This window comes from Trematosphaeria pertusa, assembly GCF_010094035.1.
Source record: "Trematosphaeria pertusa strain CBS 122368 unplaced genomic scaffold BU26scaffold_27, whole genome shotgun sequence".
NCBI lineage: Eukaryota > Fungi > Ascomycota > Dothideomycetes > Pleosporales > Trematosphaeriaceae > Trematosphaeria > Trematosphaeria pertusa.
This window is the reverse complement of record NW_022987238.1, coordinates 509805-526993: the sequence shown is the minus strand read 5'-3', so window position 1 is coordinate 526993 and position 17189 is coordinate 509805. Positions and strand designations below refer to the sequence as shown.

General features: G+C 42.8%; 5 protein-coding genes across 5 annotated transcripts; 2 read left to right on the top strand and 3 right to left on the bottom strand.

The window, feature by feature from the left end:
• The first annotated feature begins 7418 nt into the window (after window positions 1–7418).
• BU26DRAFT_202101 (uncharacterized protein) lies at window positions 7419–8385 on the top strand. Its single transcript, XM_033820547.1, has one exon. The coding sequence runs from the start codon at window positions 7461–7463 to the stop codon at window positions 7929–7931; it is 471 nt and encodes a 156-aa protein (XP_033675907.1). The 5' UTR covers window positions 7419–7460; the 3' UTR covers window positions 7932–8385.
• Window positions 8386–9451: 1066 nt separating this feature from the next.
• BU26DRAFT_202076 (uncharacterized protein) lies at window positions 9452–10603 on the bottom strand. The gene is made up of 3 exons (XM_033820546.1): window positions 10511–10603; window positions 9908–10460; window positions 9452–9852 (listed from the first exon to the last, which is right to left on the bottom strand). The coding sequence occupies exons 1-3, from the start codon at window positions 10511–10513 to the stop codon at window positions 9476–9478; spliced, it is 933 nt and encodes a 310-aa protein (XP_033675906.1). The 5' UTR covers window positions 10514–10603; the 3' UTR covers window positions 9452–9475.
• Window positions 10604–11152: 549 nt separating this feature from the next.
• On the bottom strand, window positions 11153–11944 carry BU26DRAFT_572497 (uncharacterized protein; the record flags this gene model as incomplete). Its single annotated transcript, XM_033834243.1, has 3 exons — window positions 11153–11494; window positions 11546–11687; window positions 11742–11944. The coding sequence occupies 3 exons, from the start codon at window positions 11942–11944 to the stop codon at window positions 11153–11155; spliced, it is 687 nt and encodes a 228-aa protein (XP_033675905.1).
• Window positions 11945–12292: 348 nt separating this feature from the next.
• On the top strand, window positions 12293–14323 carry BU26DRAFT_497471 (uncharacterized protein). Its single transcript, XM_033826291.1, has 2 exons — window positions 12293–13160; window positions 13222–14323. Exons 1-2 carry the CDS (start codon window positions 12434–12436, stop codon window positions 13935–13937), a joined length of 1443 nt encoding a protein of 480 aa, XP_033675904.1. The 5' UTR covers window positions 12293–12433; the 3' UTR covers window positions 13938–14323.
• A 296-nt stretch (window positions 14324–14619) lies between these two features.
• BU26DRAFT_497467 (HET-domain-containing protein) lies at window positions 14620–15960 on the bottom strand (the record flags this gene model as incomplete). Its single annotated transcript, XM_033826290.1, has 3 exons — window positions 14620–15175; window positions 15218–15383; window positions 15465–15960. The coding sequence occupies 3 exons, from the start codon at window positions 15958–15960 to the stop codon at window positions 14620–14622; spliced, it is 1218 nt and encodes a 405-aa protein (XP_033675903.1).
• Between the last annotated feature and the right edge of the window lie 1229 nt (window positions 15961–17189).

Sequence of the window (17189 nt, the reverse complement as noted above, 5' to 3'; positions counted from 1 at the left end):
GTATATACTATTATATCTCTATAATAATATATAAAACTTATAGTATATAGTATTTATAACTTAATAAAGGTTTCTAGAAAACTTCTATAGCGCTAGCTCTTCTAGGTATAGCGTAATAAGAGATAGAAGTTTATAAGAAATCTTTCTAGAGTTTTCTTCTCTAACTATATATATATATATATATTAATAATCTAGCTATATAAAGTTGTATATTATAAGATTATATATACTATAAGCCTTCTATATATTTAGAAGTAATAATTTTAAAATAGTTTTAGTATCTTTCTATCTTTCTATACTATACTACTAAAAAGACTTTACTTTTAAATAACTAATTAAAGCTACTATATTATTAGTTAATAAGCTCTATATAGTTAAAACTAACTATAATATATAAAATAATAAGTTTATATAGCTAGATTAACTATATATATATATAGTTAGAAGAGAAAACTCTAAAGAAGATATTTTTCTAATTTCTATCTCTTATTACGCTATATCTAGAAGAGCTAGCGCTATGAAAGTTTTCTAGAAACCTTTACTAAGTTATAAATACTATATACTATAAATTTAATATATTATTATAGAGATATAGTAGTATATACTAGAAGTAAAGTAGATTTTTTCTTAAAAGTTAGTTAAATACGTATAGCTTTTTAATTACGTAATATATCTTAGTGTAACTTTACTATAAGGTGTAATATACTATAAAGAATATATATATAAATTTTTATAGAAAAATATTAAGGTTTCGCTTAGTTATTTAAGAAAAACCTGTTGATTTTCGTTGATTTTCCTTGCCAAGAAATCGTGGGGCGTTCGGTAGTGTAGGGCTTTTGGTAGTAAAGTACGTTAAGCGAAATCTTAATATTTTTCTATAAAAATTTAGATATTTATTCTCTATAGTATATTACACCTTATAGTAAAGTTACACTAAGTTATATTACGTAATTAAAAAGCTATACGTATTTAACTAGCTTTTAAGAAAAAATCTAGTTTACTTCTAGTAAGTACTATTATATCTCTATAATAATCTATAAAACTTATAGTATATAGTATTTATAACGTAATAAAGGTTTTTAAAAATTTTTTATAGAGCTAGCTCTTCTAGGTATAGCGTAATAAGAGAAAGAGTTTTAAAAAAAACTTTCTAGAGTTTTCTTCTTTAACTATAGATATATATAAATAATCTAGCTATATAAAGTTATATATTATAAGATTATATATACTATAAGCCTACTATATATTTAGAAGTAATAATTTTAAGATAGTTTTAGTATCTTTCTATCTTTTTATACTATAAAAATCTTAAATTATAATAAACTCTTATTAATTTATAGAATTTTTAGAAGGCTACTAAAAAGGCTTTACTTTTATATAACTACTTAAAGCTAGTATATTATTAGTTAATAAGCTTTATATAGTTAATACCTACTATAATTTATAAAATAATAAGTTTATATAGCTAGATTAACTATATATATATATAGTTAGAAGAGAAAACTCTAAAGAAATTATTTTTCTAACTTCTATCTCTTATTATACTATACCTAGAAGAGCTAGCTTTATAAAAGTTTTCTAGAAACCTTTATTAGGTTCTAGATACTATATACTATAAGTTTTATAGATTATTATAGAGATATAATAGTACTAACTAGAAGTAAACTAGATTTTTCTTAAAAGTTAGTTAAATACGTATAGCTTTTTAATTACGTAATATAACTTAGTATAACTTTAGTATAAGGTATAGTATACTATAAAAAATATATATATAAATTTTTATAGAAAAATACTAAGGTTTCGCTTAGTTATTTAAGAAAAACAGGTTAATTTTTATTAATTTTCGTTACTAAGAGAAAGGTAGTTAGCTTGCTTAGGTAGTTAGTTTACTTATAAAGTACGTTAGCTAGATTATTTATATATATCTATAGTTAGAAAAGAAAACTCTAGAAAGCTTTTTTTAAACTTTTTTCTTTTATTACACTATACCTAGAAGAGCTAGCTCTATAGAAATTTTCTAGAAATTTTTATTACGTTATAAATACTATAACGTACTCTACTAGCGAACCGCCTATAATTTCTTAGCAAGGAAAATTAACGAAAATTAATAAGCTTTTCTTAAATAACTAAGTAAAACCTTAATATTTTTCTATAAAAATTTAGATATATATTCTTTATAGTATATTATACCTTATATTAAAGTTATACTAAGATATATTACGTAATTAAAAAGCTATATGTATTTAACTAACTTTTAAGAAAAACCTAGTTTACTTCTAGTAAGTACTATTATATCTATATAATAATCTATAAAACTTATAGTATATAATATCTATAACGTAATAAAAGTTTCTAGAAAACTTTTATAGAGCTAGCTCTTCTAGGTATAGCGTAATAAGAGAAAGAAGTTTAAAAAAGTCTTTCTAGAGTTTTCTTCTCTAACTATAGATATATATAAATAATCTAGCTCTATAAACTTATTATTTTATAAATTATAGTAGGCTTTAATAATATAGAGCTTATTAACTAATAATATAGTAGCTTTAAGTAGTTATTTAAAAGTAAAGCCTTTTTAGTAGTATAGTATAGAAAGATAGAAAGATATTAAAACTATCTTAAAATTATTACTTCTAAATATATAGAAGGCTTATAGTATATATAATCTTATAATTTATAACTTTATATAGCTAGATTATTTATATATATCTATAGTTAGAGAAGAAAACTCTAGAAAGACTTTTTAAAACTTCTTTCTCTTATTACGCTATACCTAGAAGAGCTAGCTCTATAGAAGTTTTCTAGAAACCTTTACTAGGTTATAGATACTATATACTATAAGTTTTATATATTATTATAGAAATATAATAGTACTAACTAGAAGTAAACTAGATTTTTCTTAAAAGTTAGTTAAATACGTATAGCTTTTTAATTACGTAATATATCTTAGTATAACTTTAGTCTAACGTGTAATATACTATAGAGAATAGATATCTAAATTTTTATAGAAAAATATTAAGGTTTCGCTTAGTTATTTAAGAAAAGCTTGTTAATTTTCGTTAATTTTCCTTGCCAAGAAATCGTAGGCGGTTCGGTAGTATAGACGGTTCGCTAGTAAAGTACGTTAATCTAAAATATTATAATAGGTATTATATTTAACTAGAGTAGCTACCTAGCGCGTACGTTAGGTAGAATTCTTAGTTATAAAGTATAGCTCTATTTACTAGATTATTAGATAGATCTAGCGCTTAATTTATTAAACTATTAGAGCTTTCTTTAGTATACTAAGCTTAGAGAAATTCTAGAATTAGAGTAAGCTAATAATTACCTTTTAGTAATTCTCTACTAAAGAGGCTATAAGTACTTTGTAGAACCTTTCTAGATATAGGTTAAACCTAGCTAAGAATTTATAGTATACCTTCTTAGCTCTCTTAACCTTATAGTCTAGAGCTTCTACTATCTAAAGGTTATTCTAGCGTTTAAAAAGGTTAAGCTTATATACCTAAATAGAATCTAATTAGCTAGAACTAGAGAGGTCTTAGGCAAGAGTTAGACTATAATTAGTAGCTAGAGCTAAAGATACTCTAGCTTTATAAGAGTTTTCTAAGATAGTATAGTATAATACTCTAATCTTATCTATATACTATAAAGAGTTTCTATAATAGAGTAAAGTAGTATTTCTATTCTTAGAAAGGTTTAGCGTAGAGATCTCTTACGTTAGTAATTATAAGCTACTATTAGTATAAGAGTTTTCTAGTAGAAACCTATAGCTAGACTAGTCTTAGTCTAATTTAGAGTCTCTAGTATTTTTTTCTTCTAGAGTAATTTTATTATTATTACTCTCTAGTAACTTTTTAAGATAGTTTTATACGTAGTAATATTATATTTTACTATAAAGTTATAGATTAACGTTAAAGATATCTTAGAATATAGATAGACTAGTATTAGTTTATAGTATTAGCGTTTTATAAAAAGTATACTTATTACTTTTTTAGCTATTAGCTATTATAGTTAAATTTTTTAAAGAAGTTAATTACTAGTAGAGTATATTAAGACTAGCTACCTATCTATATAAAAGTATAAAGAATTTAAATTATAAGGTAAGTAGTAAAATAGATAGATAATATACTAAGAAGTAGTAATATAATATATTAGATAGTACTAGTATATAGTTAAATTCTTATAGAGTAAGAATAGAAAAAGACTAAGCTATATACTAGACTACTACGTAACTATAGGTAGGCTAAGTAGGTTCTAAAAGATGCCTAGCTAGATAGACGTTATAGTTTAATAGTGTAGGTAGTTTAATAGTATAGATAGTTTAATAGTAAAGTATATTATAATACTAACTTTATTTATTATCTAGCTACTTTTAGAGATAGCTATAACCTAGTTATATAGTAGCTAGCTATCTTTATACTATACTAAGAGATAGCTCTTACTTATAATAATAAAAAATAGTAGAATCTATATATTATCTACTACTTTTACTATTATAATTACTAAAATCTACTTATAATTATCTAGTTAAAGACTCTTTAGTTATAATTATCTCTTAGAGCTAGTAACTACTATCTAAAATAATATTATTTCTATTATAAAGCTAGATTTATTAAAATTATATATATCTTTATATTACTTACTAGGTTAAACTATATCTAAATAATTATAGAATCTTTTTACTCTACTTTCTAATAGTTATACTTATAATTAAGCTATATTTTAAGCTTAGAATAGTATATAATAAAGTTATTTAGCTACTTCTTCTCTACTCTCTTTTTACTCTACTTATTAAGTAGCTTATTAGCTATATCTTAAATAGTAGTAAGCTAGAGAGTAAATTCTTACGTATCTAGGTTAAGTATATACTTAACTATTACCTACTTTTTATTCTTTATAAGCTTTATTAAATTAGATATCTTTTTACGTTATAGAGTAACTCTATTATATTAATAGTAGACTTTCTTCTACTTTATGTTATAAAGAGCTATAGCGCGCTATAAGCTTAGCTCTAGGTTCTATTAAATAGTCTAAAGCGTAAGCTATATCTAGAATTTATTTAAAGTTAATTAGATATTTATAGAGAGCTTTATAATAGAGATAGTAGTATTTAGTAGAGGCTTAGTATTTTTAGAGTATTTATTTATCTAGAGCGTTTATTTATTAAGTACGTTACCTTAAATTCTTATTTCTTATCTACACTGTAATACGCTTAGTTATTTAAGAAATATAAGTTAATTTTTATTAATTTTTCTTGCTAAGAGAAAGTAACTAGCTTGCTTATATAACTAGCTTACTTATAAAGTATATTATACTATATACAAAGACTCTATATATAATAGATCTGCGTCGAAGATTCGAGATCTACTATAACGAAGCATGCATAGCCGCACTCTCTAATTGCGAGCACTACTAGGTATGCTAAGTAGAAGTAACTAACTACCCCTAGTATTAATGTGTAATGGCGAGGCTGACTAGAGAAACGAGTGGCGGGGAAATTACCGGCTTTGTCCCTTAGAATATCTACTAATGGCAAAACCTGGTGGCTTAGTACTTTTATAGACATTCTCCCCTACCTTTTCCCTTTTCCTCGCCGGCCGGAGTCTTTCCGATTCCAAACGCCAGGGTTGGTTTACGTAATCAAAAGCGTCACACCTCATCCACCATCGGCTAGTTCTATCCTCTATCGTCCTGGGGTGGGCTCCACTAGCTTCATTATTGGGTTTATTTGGAAGGAGATATCCCGATGGGTCTGTAAAGATGAGCTCACACCGATCGAGTTACTGGAATGTCTGATCAAATGCTACTGCAATTTCCTCATCGGTTTCCCCCACCCCCTCAGCCTGTTCATCTCGGGCCATCATCTCACCTTCGAGATCGATGATCCTGCATTCAAGATCGTCCAGTTTGATTTTAAAGTCCCCGAGTTTCCAGTCCAAATTGTATAATGTGTCATCATACTGTCTTAGACGCCTCCAGAGGTCCGATCCTTGAAGATTTCTCACATCCTGCACAAGCCCATTGACCTTGTTCCAGAGTATGACGGCCCCTAATACATAAGCACGGTGTCTCTCCATGTGCGGAAGGACTTACAAAGTGGAGCAGATCGTAACTCGCCATGAATAAGATACGGTGATCCTTCCTCTCCGTGCCCTTCTATCGGGCATTCGTCGCAGGTAGGCCCGTCACTTGTTCCCTTGTCATGGATTAGTTGGGTTCGCGAATGGAAATAGTGTGATAGAATGATTCATACTTCTCCAACTTCATCGCTCTGGCTGTGATGATCCCGGGGTCACTGACGGTGCACCAACAGGCCTCAGCATTTGTCACCGTAGGGGTGCTTGCTCGGCTTACACTGGTCCTTTCGCTCTCACAGATCATTCTCTCCATCATCGGTATTGGCTGGACGGATGCGATAGTGGAAATATCTGAAAACCCCGTGCGGTATACTCGAGTGCTTGCGGTTTCCCATCTAGACGAGACAGCCTTTGATATCCAGCATTCCGGCGAGTACTTCGAACGCTCTTGCCAGAAGTCGGGGCAGTACGCTTTGCTACAGTGCCCATATCGACATATCGGTTTAGCTAAGCCCCACGCTCAACTGCCGGAGTAATCTTGCTCTGCCCATGCATGTGCGAAACATCGCGCTAGCATGGAATAATGCCGCCGATGGAGTACATCGACACTGGAAGTGGCTGGTTCGCGGTATACGATCGGCTGGCTGTGCATAAATCTAGCACGTCCGTCCCAACGCATCTCTGTCTCATGACGGCGGCCACCTCGCCTCCGGAGGTCAGCCGGCCATCCGAAGAGGTACACACGAACAGGAGCTACCCCGCCCTACGCGCCTATCGAGGGTTGTTCGGCTGCGAATTCATTGTCACCATGGAATGTCTATAGCTGGGAGGCATCTGGCGCACACTATTGTATCACGCCTGTCAATCGAGTCTGCCCCTTGGTGTCTCCATCATGCACCGGCCACCCGAGTATCACCGCCCAAGCAGGCTTCAGAAAGGGCTGTGCTAAGACTAGCGCTCTCAGCCAGAAAGAGCAGGGAGCCGAGTCGGCCGCGGAGGCCGCGAAGCCAAGGTGAGCATATGACTTGACTCTCCAGGTGCATCACATCCGTTAACCAGCTCCTTGCATAGCTTGATCCTCCTAGCTGTAACACCTGCAGAGCTGCGTCGGCCTTCATGCGTTTGTGATTTGCCACATCGATTAACGTCAGCTGGGCGGCATTAATGTGCCCATCGCGCTCAGCCACAAATCTGGAAGGGATTTGCGTCACTCTCTGCAGCGTGTGGACGCCATTGACCGGAACTCGGCGCTTTACGCCACCTTGGACACGGCAGATCTTTCAGTTTGCATAAACACCGCGCAGGCAGCCGCCATGGCGGCACGATTTACCGACAAAAGAAGATGGAATAACCAGGTCACTCCACCCACCGGACCATACTTAAGCTATGCCCACCTCACAAGAGTTCTGGCTTGTCACCACAACATTCGACCCGATATTCGATCAGATTTTGGTCACTTTTGGTGACTCTGGAATCGCGCAGACTCACTCACAGCTTTTCCACCCAACTCATTTCTCGGACAGATTAGAGATGGTCGGCGTAGACTTTCCGAACCTTCGTCAAGTAGATATATTTGATCTCCTCGGTCTCGATCCGTACGCGTTACAGAACCTCACACCGGAGGCCCAACTCGAAGACATCCGAAGGGCCTATCGGAGGGTAATGCTCGTCTCCCATCCCGACAAAGCGGTGGAAAACGATGACGGCAAGGCCACTCTACTGAATGTATTGAAGGACTTCCTTTGCAATTTCGACAAACGCGACCCCGAGTTGTGGTCAACGTGTCTACACATCCCCTCGGAGAACCTTCGAAAAGGCCCAACTCAAGCCACAGAAGTCATCGACGTCGGAGCCTAGGCCGCTTGATCCAATTGTGGAGAAAACTGAACCACTTCCATGGGCTGCAGACGTCGAACGGGCCGGAACCCCACCCCCAGCGCCGAAATTTGTGATTGGAGACATCTTCTGTTGTACTGGAAACGTCTGTTGCACCGGAAGCCGGAATCCTTGGTGTTTGGCGTTGATTATGGGGATCGTCTCTCTCACAGTCATTGCGATTTTATAGCTTTAGTCCTCTGTTGTTGCCTCTGTGGCTGATGTTTAGACTAGTAAATTTAGTTTTTATATGTAACCGAGGATATGAGGGGTCAAAATGAGGGACTAAGCTGATTGTAAGAAGCTATCTGCTGAGCTGAATATATACTTCGGGGTCTATAGGTCACGTGTGTGGCTCCGTACCGTTACATTATATTCTACAAACAGCGCTTAGCATATGCATTCTTAAGGTTAAAAATAGAATAGAAGCATGACATTAGATTTTGATTCGAAGAAAGTAATTAGAGAAGACAATCAAGAGAGAACGTGATTTGGCGCTGGCACTGCTGAACTCATATGCGTGCATCGGTACTGGTGAGTTCTGCCACATGTTACGAGAAGCCGGTCTAACCGATACACAGGAAGAAAATGGTAGCGTTCGCCACAAACTCGAGCCCAAACAGTACCGAAAACGTTGCCAGTATATACGGCGCTAAGACCCTGCTGTCGTTGATCCAGAGCATCCAGCCTTGGCTGCTCGAACAGTGAGCTCGCCTTCAGATTCGATGCATAAACTCTCCTCATACATGAATAACCTGGGCAAGTCGCGGCGGTTATGCGACGATCGCAATGGATACTCACCTTATCTAGGCCATAAAGATCTGGGCTATGAACTCGAACCCGGCAAAGCCCTAGTACAGGTTTTTCAGCGAGAACAGGCCTTGTGCGAAAGGCTTGAGTCATTGAACTGATTTTTCTGAAAAGTCAGGCCGTGCGATGTGGTAGAGGAGCGTTGCGCTGCCCGACGCGGGACCGAACTGAGCGAAGTATATCGTGGTCGTGGAGCCATGAACGGGGAACGGAGACCTGCTGGTTTTTTACAAATAGTCTGTGCTACTGTTACTCGGCCCACATGGGAACCAAGTTGCTTCGGGATTAGTCGCGCTACGCGATGCGTCAGTGTACTCTGCAGTCGTTTGGCACCTTCAAGAATCAAACTTCCGGGCTTAGATTACCTGAAGAACGGGTACAAGGCTAATAGCTGGCAAATGGAGACTAAGCAGTTGGATCTGCTGAAGCCGTTTTGAGCTGTAGAGTGGCGTTGTCACGCCTACCTTCGCTTTCTTATAGGATAGACACAGGCATATCGCCGGCCGGCTATGGTCACGTGCCGGTCTCTATTTAGTGCTGGTATATATGATCACGTCTCTATAAGAATTCGTCTTTCTCTTTATCTCCACGAATACTATCTGTTGCTTTTCTGGTGCCTTTTGGTTGCCTATCATACAGTGCCTCACAATATATGGCTGGTTAACTAGAATGTTGAAGCAGGAAAAGCTGATATTGTTCAGTGTGAAGCTTTTGCATTAGGAATCTTGCCCACTATCTCGCCGTGGTCTCGAACCGTGCTGCGCCGCCTTCACCGTTTCCTTCTGCCAGTCTCGCAAGAACTTGGCTCCGTCAAAGGTTATGGCATAATTGATCTGCACAGCATTGCCACAAACTTCGTTGTCTTCGATGACGAGGCGGTCAACATCTCTCCAAACATCTTTCCCAAACGCAGCGTTGATCTGGAACGCTTGGTCTCGCGCCGAGTTTCGGAGGATGATGCGTTCGACCTTTGCTGGGCAAGGGCGGGCAGGGGACTCGCATTCGTCAACGAGGGTTTCGTCTGAGCTGTCCTCGCTGTCTTCTTCAGCTAGCTTTTTTAGGTCGGCAGGAGTCAACGGCACCGTGCCATCGTCTGCTTTCGTTAGCGGCGCGCTCGCGAACGGGAGTAAAAGTGTCGGAAGACTCACTGGACGGCCGTCTGCCCTTGAGCAGTCGTGCAATTCGGAGGCCCTCGCAGTTTCCAACTTCTTCCCTAAGGAACTGGTCAATTCTCTGGATGACTTCCGCATTGGCTACGAGCTGCTTCCCCATGATGCGCATCACGCCGACATTAGCGACCTGAATGCGCAGCAAAAGGTCGCTCTTCACGTGCGCTAGCTCATCCATGATGCCATACAACTTCTTCTCATCAGCAGACCCCTGCACAAATTGGCGCGCAAACTGCTTGACTTTGCCCGAGGGCTTTGGGTCCAGCTCCTCAAGTAGTTTGACCAGCTTGCTCTCGACGTCTTTCAGCCGGTACAGTTCGGTGACGACGCTAGCCGTCCGCAATTCTTCTTCATCATCGATGATGCCGATGATGGCTTTGACGCTTTTGAGTTCGGTCTCGTGGCGAAGCAAAAGGTCCACAAGACCCACTTGGCGATGATGTGCGCGTCGGAGCCGGCCGAGGACGCGGAATGCTTGTTCCAGAAACTGAGTGGTGGCTTGGAGTGCGGCGAGTACGGCGGCGACTTCGGCCTATCATGACGCTTAAGCGAGTGTTCCCAATAAGGACACTGAAATCTTACCATGGTGTTTTGCGGGGTACGTTGATGTGCAGCCAGGTACAAATAATCCAACGGAAAGTAAAAGCGACGCAGGCTGCATTCGCATCACGGTGGGTGAGACGGCATTTATCTCGCGCAGCTGAGCCGGTCGTACGCCCTCACCGACGCTCTTTCTGGGGCGCAGTCCTGATTGCGCATTGAAACCATGGAGTGTGAGTGGTTTGCTGACAGGTTCGCGGCTTGCATGCAGACGTGGGCGATGTCCACCACTGATATGCTGTCGCGAAGGGACCTGCAGCCAATGGCGCAAATCGGCAAGAGACCTATGTTCACACCGGTGATGCCAAATGAGAGGGAGGCGGTGGTGGGTGTGTCCAATGGCGATAAGGTGGGGGGAGGCCGGTGGCAAACGAGAGAGGAATGCCCAATGGCGAAAGAGATCAAGGTGCCCAATAGGATGAGAGAAAGTGAGAGGTGGTCCAATGGCGAGGATAGTTGATGTTTCAGACGCTGGTAGCTGAGATTCCGCGCGAACCCAGACTTCGTCTAGAGTCGGTCACGGGATAAGAGTGCCTTCATCTGAGAGGTTTCATTCGAACTGGAGCGCTAGAGGCAGCAGACTGTCCCACTCGAGTGAATGGACCGAGTTGAAAGGTCCTCGAATCACTGAGGAGAATCGATGGAGGTAACGCCGAACAGCAGGTCGAATGGGCATTTTTTGATGACGTAGAGGCGGTATACAGTGCACTCGTCGCTGTCGTCTTTGTAGCAAGCGAGATCGACAAAGTCGTTTGTCGAGGGAAGAGGCGTTCCACCCCAAAAGAGCACCTTTACCAACGACGGGTCGCTGCGGGCCGAGAGCTCCAAACGGTTGACAATCCTGTGCGCAATGAAATTGTCAGGGACGCCGGCCTGGAACGTGGCGCGCACTCCCTGGGGTCTTCCACTTGATGATTTGATGCCCAGAGTTTGTGCAGGAATATGTGGCAGGTTTTGGTTACCACCCTGACTGACATCAACTCTCTCACGCTGAGCAACAATGCAGTCTCATCTCACCGGAATCTCCACGATAGACACTTTCGGCTCTTCTCGCGGAGGGACAGTCTTGAGTGCACTGCTAGGTAGCGACCGCGCCGTTTCTTTGTGGGAAGCACTCCTTGAATTCAAGCCGCACGAGCAGTTGATGATTAATTTCTTGCTTGGGATTTTGTCAGAACCTGTCTCTAAATAGCTTGGGGAGCGAGAAACTGACAAGGTAAAGTTATTGTTGTTGATCGTGCCCGCGACCGGACCATTCATCTGGACGGCACAACCGCTGGCTTTGTTGCGGCTGACGGTCGTCTTTACTGCTGTGGCTCGTTTGTGGTCTGTGAAATCGCTGCATCTCGAAGAACCATTTGATGGAATGCTGGATACCACGGAGCACGCATCCGCTGAAGTGATGCGGTTGGCCATCTTGAACCCAACTGTTTTTGCGATGGAGCTGGGAGAGTACTTGGGGACAGGCTACAGGAAGGGCTGCATGGGCTTAGGGGTTGGGGACGGCGTTGGCGGCCTCCAAGGCAGACAAAGGCTGTTTATCCAACGAATCACCCTCGACCCAGCCGAATATTACCTTGCTAGCGCGACGTAAAGAACTGGGCTGAGCTCAATGGTTTGTCCACGCCCTGGCGTCGCTCAGCCTTGTCAAGTGCGCCCCGGTCAACCCGGAGAGGCAAGGCTTAAGGTCAGGCGAGATGCGTCGCATGACTCGGGTGATAGAGTGGAGTCGTCGTGGACCCCTTGCGGCAAGGCACCGTCCCACACCCCTCATCGCGCGCAGACCGAATCCCATCTCACATGCGCAACGACTGCTTCATCACCATCATGCGCGACAATGTTAGCGATAATGAAGCCACTTAGCGACACCCCTACAAGGCGACGACAGTGCTTCGACCCCGCAGCATGGAGCGCCTTGCTCAACGAGAGCTACGCGGATTAGTCGATCGGTTTGTTCGACAATGGCACACTAAAGCCGTGGATCTCCTCGTGAGGTGCTGTGAGGACGACGCAATCCTGCGTGAGATCACGACGGACCTCGCTGTCCAACAGCAGGAGCCCTCGCCGCAAGATACCTACAGCCCTTCCAGTGGGCTCAATCTCACCATTGGACGACTTGGACAGTCCCGACCATCATCCTCTCGCGAATCCAGCGCCTCTTTATCCCCTCCTCCGCGCCACACACCGCGACGTCGCGCTTCGTCAAATGCAAGACCGTTTGCACCTCTCAGCCCTCCCAGTACGAGAACAGCATCATCCGTGATATCGCATACTCCTAAAGACGAAGGCGGTTCTGGAGAGTACATAGTCCTTATCGTCATTACTGAAAGGAGCGTCGAAGAGAGGGCTGCCAAAATGAGAAACGCGCCAATCAAGCATAGTGTGATGCGGGAAGAAGTCGCCCGTAGACACAACATCGCCACCAGCACAGCGGAAGAATATACTGTTTCCGTTCCGCATAATGCAGCCCCGCATGCTCATATCCAAGTGCTAGTGTCGGAATGCGTTACTTTGCAATGGCGCCGGCCGCAATCCAATACGACGCACAACACCACATTCTACATCGTACCTAAAAACGTCCTCGATATAGACATCCTTCTAGGCTACGAAGACTCTGGTGAGGACGCGCCAGGTGTGTATCTACCCCAGCCACTGTGCTAGGCTTTCAAACTGATCGGGCGTACTTTGATTAGTGTATTCACCGCCCATGCATCCACCGCCCACCACTCCACACCTACAGCACGGGCGGGGCTGCGGCTTCGAAGAGTACGATCCAAACAAGCACCCGACCGCACCAACACCACCACTCGCGCGTTCCTTTCACCGCTCGAGCCTGGCATATGAATGTTCCCGCCCCACAACCCCCATGCAACAACAACATCTAGTGCATCAATTCGTTGAGAATCTGGCAAACCGTCACCATCCATCTGCGCACGCGCATGGCGCAGCCGTGGAAACGTCCCGGCTCTCGCAGCATTCTCCTGCAGGTATCGCACCTGGGTCTCCTACGTCACACATTGAACACCCACAGCCAATCCGTCCTTCTGTGGCCACTTCCGCTTCGGGCCGAAATGTCGACCAGAACATCGTCACCAATAAAGTCAGGCTGAACCTGGAGTGGGATGCGTTGCGTTTTAATTTATGGCTTGATTTGTGTGCGCCCGGTGAGGTTTTCTTCGAGGCTTTTCAACAGGTGGTGCAGAAGCAGAAGGGCGCCTCGTTTGACCGGAGTATGGTAACGATATATTTGAAGAAAAATAGACACACGCCGAATGACGAAGTCTACGTGGTCTCCCTCGGCAAGGATGACTTGAGGGCGGATTGGGAGACGACTGTGGAGTGGCTGGAGGAGAACAAGTCGGGCGACCCGCCGCGTGTCCATGGAAGGGTTGAAAGTGGGGAGGGGTGAGATCCCGTTGGATGCAGCAAGTTCTTTTGACTGCATGAATCCGTTCTATCACCTCAATATTCTTTCAGTACTTGTGGGGACAGGCTCAAAGAGAGCAATAAGTTTTTCAGCCTTGGACGAATCCCTCTGACTGCACGGAACCCGCCCACCCAGCTTGAGACTGCCATCATTCTCTCTGGAGCGCGCGGTCTCACGAACCTATCCGTATGTATCCCCGCAAGTATACCCCTGGGGGCATTCTTGCGCAATGCTGACTGGTCCGAGCGGTCTTAGGGGCATATTTGCTCGACGGGGGCCATACTTGGGCGACTCTCTACTACCCATACACGCGCGCATATATGCAATAGAACCCTTCTAGAGAGTTCAGCATAGTGCCTCGAAGGGAGCGACGTGTTTGTACAGCTCCCCTTTTATTACGGTGTAGTCGAAACTCAGATAGTATCTAGATACGAAGATCAGACGGAGTGGTGTAATCATTACTAGATTATGCATGCTGTTCCTCTTGAGCCAGGCGCCGCCCAGCTGAGCTGCGCGGGTAAGCCCTCCCTTTCCTCCCACTGCTGCCACACTTTCAAATCCAACAGCGAATAGTAGCCAATTCGCCTGAAGTGTACATCGTCTTCCCGGACCAGAATTAAACCTTCGATGCCATAGACCTCAAAGCACACGATATCAATGTCCTTCACACCACCGTGATTCCTTCTGCTGCTGTAGGCTTCCATGGCATCCAGACACACCAGAGAGGAGAAGGTTGCAACGGCTTACACGGGACCTCCACGGGGACAATGTGAGCCTCCGGAACAATCGAAACAAGATAGGCGTGTCTGATTACGCCATCGAACTTGAGTGTACCAGAGGCGATGGCGCCATAACGAAAATCTGCTGAGCGAGGCTCCACCGTGCATTGCAACACTTTCGCCTGGGATACGGAATCTGGTTTTTCCCTTGGTATCGTCTGATAGTTGATTTCTCCGTTGACTGAAGCCCACGACCACGTGGGAGCTCGGTACATGACGGGACGCGGATGACGGTGATCATCCACCCTCCACAACAAACCGTATGGTAGAGTATGTCGCCATATGCCGGCCAGGTACTCAAGCTTTTCAGAGATGTTGTCTGCGCTTCTTGCGTAGGCCGCGGCCAGACCTGCTACCGCTACTAGTTTGTCATCCGGCATTGTAAGCTGACGCCTGGAGTATATTTCGATGATCTTGGCCCAGTCGTAAAAAGGGTTCACGCTGGACCCACGAAGAAATCCTATGCTGAGAGATCTCGAGCACAAGGCAGGCGGATCCTCCCACAACGGCCAATTGTCCTTACCCGCAAAACGGTAGGGAACTTTTCTTTCACAAGGACATGACCACCATAGTGCTGTTGACCCGTAAACGATGAGACGTGGAGACAAGACTTCTTCTTGCAATATCCACGCGCGAGAGTCAACAGGATCTTCGGGCCGTTCCACCGTGGCTACACCCTTCCTCCGCGGGTGAAATAAGACGACATTACCCATCTCTCCAGACCAGCGACGATACGGCAAAAAGAAAGTTCCGTTAGGGTATACAAAAGATGGCTTGAGCGGCTGCAGGAAGCCTTCCCTACAACTAGATGCTCTCGCGGCTACGATGGTTACCGTCGCCCCTTCATATATGGCTGGCATGAGCGGTAGCTGTTCCACTTTGTCCTGCTCGTCGTCTTGTATGATGCAGAGAGAGTCTATCCAGATGTAGCGATAGCCGAGGCTTTTGGTCGCAGTGAGAGCATCTTTCAACGTCTGTGGAAGGTGATCGTATGGTAGGGCTTCCCGGTACGTGTCCATCACCTTGCCCTTCCTAAGCTTGAACGCTTGATCGCCACCCCAACAGTAACTAAGACACAAATATTCCGGGGAGGCTCTGAACTCCGTAGGGAGCTCCCATTCGTCACGTAATCTTGCGGGCGAATTTTCGCTTGCGACTTCGACCAATCTTTTCGGACAGAAAGGCTTCGTGTTCTGAAACGCTGACTGGCAACGGTGCTTTTCCATGCAGTCCTTTATCCGGCGTTTGACAAAGTCGAAAGCCCGCGCCGAGCCTATGTTGCAACATACTGGATTTCTTTGTAGGTCTTTGCCGGCAACATTTGCTATAACGCTGATGTTAGCGGCGACATCGGTTGGCAGGCATACATACACTCCTCTGCCATGACCGAAAAGCACCGAATTCTGAATCAACGCATTGTGGCTTGATGGAACTGAAGTGGAAAGACAAGTGAGTCATCTCGTCGAGGACTCTGCAGTACGTTGTTGCCCACAACCAAGGTCCATTTTGCTCGTTCGGAACCAGTTTCGGTTCTCCATACTCTAAGATAATGAACTCAACGATAAACTGCATGAACTCACACCCATCCGATGCTGCTAGGAGACAATCAAAAACTGTGAATTTTGTGTCAAAGTCGATGAGAAAGCCGTCCCTCCACATAGCTTCAACGCGAGCCCTATTGATGATAAGCACCTCACAATAGTCGCAAGTATGATGGACTGGATAATTCGGTGGGTCCATCTTTTGGAAACGATTTCACTGTTGGTGTGACTAGTTCCGACAAACTCACATAAATCTATTAGCGACTCGAATTGCGTAATCAAGCTTGGACAGAAGCTCCTGTAGGGATCGGTGGGCTTAATTATTAAACCCTAGGACAAGGGCATCGGCAATTATATACATCAGCTCATATCTAGGCAACGGGCGCACGAGGAAAAGTAAGGAAATGAGACCACACTAACAATTCGCGGCAAGCTTCGCTACCCAAAAGGCTCGCTTCGGATAACAGATAGACACCGCCTAAAAATTCCATATCTGGAACTGCTAGACAAGCCCAGCTGAGGTTGATGATCGTCAGCAGATGGGTGCGGGGTTGGAATTGAGAATGTGAACAGCCGTAGCCAAGTCTCAACGTAAAAGCAACGTATCAAGCAATACTGTGGCTCACCACCACGGCCCTACCGCATGCACGATTTCGGATGCCTACACCCGAGAACTTTTGAGGCTCTACAACCACATATATACTGTAAAATCACGAGATTTTCTAGTGTAGCAATTAGAGAAGCTGCCTAAAGGCGCCTATAAGGTTTTTTATGTACAGAAGCGTTTTAGGAGCTCTATTTTGCGGGTGCGGCGTGATCTGGCTGGTGTGAGGGCCACATCTACAATCGATAAGAAATCTACATCAACATCCTCCTTATTAACAGAGAACTTAGGAGAAGGTGTAGAAGCCCTC